The sequence below is a fragment of the Apis laboriosa genome, unplaced genomic scaffold (assembly GCF_014066325.1).
Source record: "Apis laboriosa isolate Shangri-la unplaced genomic scaffold, ASM1406632v1 scaffold71_cov137, whole genome shotgun sequence".
In the NCBI taxonomy this organism is placed as follows: domain Eukaryota; kingdom Metazoa; phylum Arthropoda; class Insecta; order Hymenoptera; family Apidae; genus Apis; species Apis laboriosa.
In genome coordinates, this window is record NW_025224229.1 from 1,943,240 (window position 1) to 1,951,310 (window position 8,071).

The following is an 8,071-nucleotide window of genomic DNA, read 5'->3' on the forward strand; positions in this document are numbered from 1 at the left end:
AAATATATTTCTTAGCTTTTCTTGATTAAGTTATAGCTTTTATTTGTTTGTTTTAATTTAATATTATTTTTTATAAAAACATATTCTAAAAAGAATTTATTATTATATTTAAGTATTTAATTATTATATTTAAGTATTATAATTATAAAGAATTTATTGATATATATATTATATCTCTATATATATTCAACTTCACTTACTGATCTCAAAAGATAAAAAATATAAATTCATTTCAATTCAATAAATTTGTTTCTTAACTTTTATTAATTTTATTAGCAAATGTTTATATAATTATATAAATAAAATATCAAATAAAAAATGAAAGTATTATAAATTAATTTTTTTAGAATCAAATGATCAATATCATTTTTATATTAATTTTTTTATTATTGAAATAGTTTTTATCAAATTGAATAGTATTTATTTGAATCATTTTCTTTTTATTATAATCAAAATTATACCGAAAAATTTGTTCTGAATAGAAACATCGAAAAGAGGAAAAAAAAAAAAAAAAAATGACAAAATAAAAAATATCAGAATAAATGATTTTCTGTTGTAACTCTATAATTATAAGTGATAAAAAAAATTTAAATAAATAAATATCATTCATAAATATCATTTGATAAAAGCTACCTCAATAACAAAAAAAATATGCATATGCAGATGCAGATGCGGACATATAAAAATATAAGAAATATAAAAAAAAAATCTCTGTAACAATAACAATCTCTTTTTATAAATATTTAGAAAAAATTAAGCAGCTATTATACATAGGAAAAAATTGATTAAAATTTTATTTTCTACATATCTAAAAATCATCAAAATCTATAAGAAAAACTTTTTTTTAAATAATTTTTTAAATAATTATCATTATATTTTATGTTATTAAAAAATTCAACAAAAAATAATATGTTTTTATTTAATGCATATATAATATATATTAAATACATAAACATATAATACATATATAATATATATATGCATTATATATATATGCATATATAATATATTATATGCATATATATATATTTAATGCAATAATTTTACATTACCAAAATATCTCATTGCAAAAAGGTCAATAAAGAAATGATAGTACAAAAGTTTTTTATAATAGAATTAATATTTTCAAATTAATATCATAATTATATTAATTTAAATAAAAATTTAAAAGAAATAGTATTAAAAATATTTTTTTTTATCTTTCAAGAATTCAAAAAATAAATATAAAAAATAAATTGTTATAAACTAATAAAAATAAATTAATAAAAATGAAAAAATTGAATATAAATTTTATAAAAACTTATGCAGTTATGCAAAAGTTTCATTAATATAATGAAATAAATTAATTATTTTAAAAATTTTGCAATTAGTATTTAAGAATGTTAGTAATTATATCGATAATCTCATAAACAATATTTTATAATATTTGAATAAAGAAGCTGGAATAAAACTTTATAATTTATAATATTAACTAAATATTTTTAAATTTTAAATTTATTATGTATTTTATTGTTATGTATAGTATATTTTTTAGTATATTTTTCTGCAAAAATTAATTGACATTTTTGTTAAATATAGTTATATAAATAATATCAAATATAAATTTCAATTATTTATTAAATAATTTATAAAAAAAAATGATCTACTAGAAAAATATATTATAAATAAAACTTAAATATATTTACTATATAATTGTTTTTTATTATCTATTATATATCTTTTCTTTTTTTATTAAATATTTTTTTAATTTTGTTATTAATTTGAAATCAATAGTACAGTACTAAAATATATAATCATTTTATTTAATTTGGTAGACTTTTAATAAAAAAATTTTCTGTAATGAAATTTTAACATGTTATCTTTTTAAATCCTAAAAGTATATGAAATATATTAATGATTTCAAATATTTAATCAATAGTTTATAATGATAGTGATATAATTTTCATTATGTATACATTTATTTTTATTTTTGATATTTTTTGAAATATATTAAATAATTATATTAACTTAAAATATAAAAATATATAATACAATCGTTTTCATTAATATTTGAATATTGCAATGTATAAGAAATTATTTATTTCTATGTGTATTTGTGTGTATAACATAACTTGCATTTTATAATGTGATTGTTTTTTAATATAAAAATATTCATATATCATTATCTAATATATTAATATAAATTTGAAATATTATATTATAAAATATATATTATAAAATATTATATTGTATATTATTGAATAATTTTAATCATATGAGTAATTTAAATAATAATTTCAATAAAAAATAATTTGTATTAGATCTCCAATATTAGTAAAAAAATTAACAATGAATTTTCTTTTTATTAATCATTTATTATAATTATAAAGTTTTATTCTTTTTATTTTAAAATGTTAATGTTTAATTTTTATAATATAGTATTTATAATATATTTTACCTTCTGTATCAGGAAACATGGCTGGTAAATGTTCATGTATATGTACAGGTCTTGTTACAACTTCTCGACTTCCAGGTTTTAAAAAATTCAAATGATTTTCACGTTGAATTGGAAATTTAGGTACTGCTATAGGACATGGAACAGAATCTACATTTTTAATATATTCTGTTAATTCTTGTATATCAATATTCATATTTTGAAATGCTAAACCTAAGTCATCAAGATTTGCTTCTGTTCTTCCCACTGAAAAAATATTTAATGTTATATTTTAAAATAAAATAAAAACTTTAAATATAATAAACTTTATCTTATAAAAAAATCTTATTTGAAAGAATAATTAGAAGCTGATAATATTATTATCAAAAATTATAAATAAAATATATCAAATATATCAATACAATATTATCAATATCATATATTAATATATAAAAAATCAATTTTATGGAAAAATTATGACTTATACTTCTATCATAATTATTAGCCGATTAAAAAAGGCTTGGATAAAAGAAAGTTTATTATATAATTCAAATAAAATTAATATAATTTGTATAACTTCATAATGAATTATATAAATAATAATGAATTATATATTATATCAATAAAACTAATAGTATTTGAATTTTCAATAAAATCTTTATATCATTTCAAAAATGCTTACAAATTTCTGCATATTGATGAGTGAGTTTTGAAATTCGCAAAATATATTCTTGCATAAGATCAACCATAAATTCTAACGGTGTAGAATTAATTGAATGCCATCCAATTATTTGACATATTTGAGCAACCACCATTCTTAAAACACTCCTACTGTATTCTGTTGACATCTTCAACTATAAACAATAAAAAATTTACTTTCCCGAACATAAAGCTTTGAAAGTTTTTTTTTTACTAATTAATAGAACTTAACAAATAGAGTCCAAATTAATGTTAGGAATATATGAAATTGAAAGTTATATATATGTTTAAAAATGCTTTATTTTACGGATTACATTGGCCGCCATATTGGCTTCTCTTACTGTCCATGTTTGTAGAAATGATAGATACTATGATGCTTATATTGTTATTATTGTAATTAATCATTATAATTTTGGTTGTTCAAGAATTGTTTCATATTTTACCATTCATGGTTATCACGGATCCTTTGGATTCGCAGAATGACCAAGCTTTCCATGAATATATATTAAGTACATCCCGCCAAAACATTATCGCGAACATCGGTTCACTGACATCACCAGTTATCGACAATATGCATGTGGCGCCATTATAGGGAGAAAATGAGAATGGATTCTTTTCATTGGCTGGGCAGTGAGAAAAGCTAATATGGCCGTCAATATAACCCGTAAAATAAAGCATTTTTAAACACGCATAACTTTCGATTTCTTGTATTTCTAAATTAAAATTATAATTTTTGAAATCTATTCGTCAAATCTTATCAGTTTGTGAAAAAACATTAAAATTTTTATATCCGGAAAATTAAAACTTTATCCTTAAAAATAACAATTTAATAAATTATTTTCATTATCTATGTAAGTATTATTTAATATAAAATTTTGTTTTAACTTACCAACATAAAAGAAATTGTACAAGTTCTTTAATTCTTCTGTTTATTAATTTAAAATATTACATACATACATTTCTACTACGTTATTTTCATTCAGCACTTCGATATTAAGTCACAGGTTAAGTTGTGTCATTCATTTCGAAAATAATGCACATTTCATTTATGAAATATAACAAAGTAACACATTTGATACAAAACGAAATACGTTCCCACTGTCTTCATATTTTCTTTTAAACATATTTTTACTTCGTAACCATTGATGCATATTATACACCGTACACTATAATGGCGGATAATTTCTTCAGTCATAGAAGTAAAAAAGATAGCGTCATCTTAGCTCTATTTAAATTATTTACATTAAAATATATAATCTAACCAGATATAAGATTTACAAATATTTTATTTCTTTTATTATCAATGTTCTATTTATTATTTATATTTATATCGATTTTATTGCATGAATATAATTTAGTACTATGTAACTATAAATAAATTTCGTAGTAAATTTTACAAAAAAAAATACAATTTTTGCAAAAAAATTATTTTTCTCTTTATAGAGAAATATAAAAATATTATATCTCATATTTATATATTTTTTATACAATTAATAGAATAATATTAATAATCTGAATATTTTGATATTTGATATTTATAAAATCCACAAACTAATAAATAGACAGATAACTCTGATATGTACAAATATGCTAGTAATACTATAGTGAATATAGCATATTTTTGTTTGTATATAATGGCGGGATTTTTGAATTTTCATATTTTTTATAAATTAAATAAAATTTATATTTATAAATATAATTTTAGATTATCTGATAAATTCTGCTTTTAATGCTAATAATGATATTATTTATATCAATATTTTAATCATTATCATCAATGCTTCACTTAATTTTTTTAATAAATATTAATATTTTAACTTTTTGCAATATTTTTGCATTAATTAAAAATATAAATTTTTTTTAAAAAACTTTAATGAATAAAAAGAAGAATTTTTCTAGAATTCTTTTTTCTTCTTTTTATCAGTTTATTCTCAAAAATAATTTTTTTATCATTGCTAAATTTTTTTTTCATCTTATTGTTATCAAATGTTTTATTAATAGTTTTTTTTATTTTATATGAAAACATATTCATACAATATAAAAATTCATATATATAAAATATATAATAAAGTATAAATATACATATAAAAATATAACGTGCGTGCATGTTTCGAGTTTTTGAAATGATTTAATATTTTAAATTTTTAATACTAAATTTTTAATATATAATTATATTTAATTTTTAATATAATTATCTATATTCGTTATTATAATTAATATAAATAAAAAAAATTGAAAAATAAAAATAATCTAATTTAGTAACTTTTTTCAATTTTGATAATGTTATTCTAAAATAATGTTTTTTTGTTGTTTTTTAAAAGATTTATTTTATCACTTATTTTATTATTAAAACAGAATTTCAATTGGAAGAAAAAATTGAAAAAATATATTTTTAATTTTAAAAAACAATACGAAAATTGAAACTTAAAAAATCTAAATTGAAAATTATAAAATATAAATTAAAGATTATTTAATATTGATGTTAGCGAAGTATTTCAAAATAAATAATATTAGAATTTTTAAATGTTGTAATAATTAAACCAAATGTAATTTAATGATATTTAAAATTAGTAAAAACGTATTCTACTTATTTGAAAAAATAAGAAAGTATTTTAGTTATTTTTATGCTTCAATGAACATTTTCAATTTTTGGATTTAACAGATATGTTGATAGTTTTGCTATAAAAAATATGCTATATATATATATATATATACATATTTGAATATGTACTTGCGAATATATGAAGTGTGATATCACGGACAAATCAAGTATATAGAATTTTTTTTTTTATTTTGTAAAATCTATTTTTTTAAATTTAAAATCTTATTTTAGTAATGATAAAATATAAAATAAAATAAAAGATGTTCTAGAAATTCTTTTATATAATATATAATATAAAATATATATATAAGCATGATATTAGATAAAAATAAAAATAAAAAAACCATATAAATTCCTAATAAAATAGTTTTTAAATTCTTACATTAAAAATAGTAGAAATTGTTATAATTAGTTTTTATAATTCTAGGATTGCCAGAGAAGACTCTATTAGTTGATATAGATTTATAAAATATAGATTTTTAAAGTCTTACATGATTCTAATTTAGAAATAGAAAAAGCTAACTAGAAAGAAATACAATACGATTGCTATGCCGCCTATCAAGATGTATGTATTAATAATGTTGATTATGAATATGAATTTTATGAATTCTTTTACTAGTATTCTTATAAAGTGAAAATTCATTGATTTTTTATATTTTATTTTAAAAGATTTAAATTTTTAATAAAATCTCAAATAAGATAAATATTTAATACTTTCATATCAATATAATTTTAAAATTTATTATTTCTTGAAAAATATAAATTTATAAAATATAAATATAATTTATTTTATTATAAACATGCTAAATATATTTATTAATCTTTTATTTTAATAATTATTATTTTGGAATGAACTTTTTTTGGAATGTATTGATATAATATTATAAATAAACTAATAATGAATATTTTGGATAGTAGATTTGGTTTGGTTTTGATAATAGAATGACTATTTTTGGTCCAAGTTCAATCATTGAAATTATTGATTTAAGATATGCATTAAATATTTCTACATTATTTTTTAATTAAAAAAATTAATTTATTTTTTAATTAATTAAAAAAATAATTTTAAAAATAATAATAAAATACTTTTTAAATTATGAAATAAACTAAAAAACTAATAATGAATTGAGTAGGAATATTGATATAGAAGTTCTGTGATGAGTAGGAATATTAATATGGAAGTTCTGTGATGAGTAGGAATATTGATATGGAAGTATTTTCTCTTTCTTTAAAAAAATCATATTACAAACACATTTTGAAATATTTTCTACATTTTGAATTTACATGATTGTAGAAATGAAAACTTCCTATATAAAACAAAATATAAAATTATATTGTGGTATAGTGAATAGTATTTCCATAATAATATAATGTTTTTTTTTTATAAGAGATTATATGATAAATATAAAGAAGAAAAAGAAATTTCAAAATGTAAAAAAAATTGTAATAAGATTTATAATTGAATTAACTAAGTATAGCAATTTTAATTTTTAAATTATTTTATTAAAATGAATCAATTGTTTAATTTCAAAATAATATTTCTTTAAAAAAAATAAAAATTTCTATAAAAATAAAAAATGTCATAAAAACTTAATTTTAAGCCCAACAATAATATTATAAAATAAATTAATCAATAAGAGCATAGATATGTTCAATATAAAAAATTTATTTAAATATGTCGATGAAAAAATATATAAATATAGATATATATTAGATTTCATTATTTTTCATGATGAAAATTAATAATTTTTCTGCAAATAATAAATTTAAATTTTAATATTTATAGATATAATATATGGAATATACAAAATAATAGATAAATATAATTTCAATAGATAAATATAATTTGTTTCAAAAAAATATTATAAGCATTTATATCAATAACGCTAGAAAGATAGAATTTATTTAGTTTCTTATTTATTGAAAAAATTGTTTTTCTATGCATTTATTATTCCATACATTTATATTATGTATGTATTGTTATTTTATATTATATTATTATATAATATTATATTATATTCAATATTATATATTATTATAAATTANGTAAATATTTGTCTATATATATTAAAAATTTCTTGTACTATTTATATTCCTATTTTTTAAGGTTATTCCTAAAAAAATATAAAAAACAAAATATTTTAAGATAATTATGATTATCATTATGTTGCACTTTAAAAAATTTTTTTGATCCAGCTATTATAATGATTATTAGAATGTATCAAAAAAATGTTAAATCAGTTATAAATTTATTATCGATTCAACGAGTCATTAACGAGCTAAAAACAGATATACATAAGCAAGACTATTTTCATAGTAGAGATGTGATGGAAAATTTTTCATTTTTTTTTTATAGA

At 16.6% G+C, this 8,071-nt stretch overlaps 1 protein-coding gene across 5 annotated transcripts in view; it reads right to left on the reverse strand.

Moving 5' to 3' along the window:
• The window catches only part of LOC122719217 (transcription initiation factor TFIID subunit 3), a 28,480-nt gene extending 24,167 nt beyond the window's left edge, over positions 1–4,313 (reverse strand). The window contains exons 1-3 of one of the 5 annotated variants that reach the window (XM_043944850.1): positions 4,002–4,313; positions 3,096–3,267; positions 2,438–2,680 (exon numbers count right to left, since the gene is read on the reverse strand). In XM_043944850.1, coding sequence (XP_043800785.1) covers positions 2,438–2,680; positions 3,096–3,267; positions 4,002–4,007 — 421 coding nt within the window. In that variant the 5' untranslated portion in view covers positions 4,008–4,313. Of the gene's footprint in view, positions 1–2,437; positions 2,681–3,095; positions 3,268–3,344; positions 3,465–3,555; positions 3,695–4,001 lie in introns of those variants that run through there. The other 4 variants (XM_043944854.1, XM_043944855.1, XM_043944851.1 and 1 more) reach the window with 4 other exon arrangements.
• Positions 4,314–8,071: the final 3,758 nt, after the last annotated feature.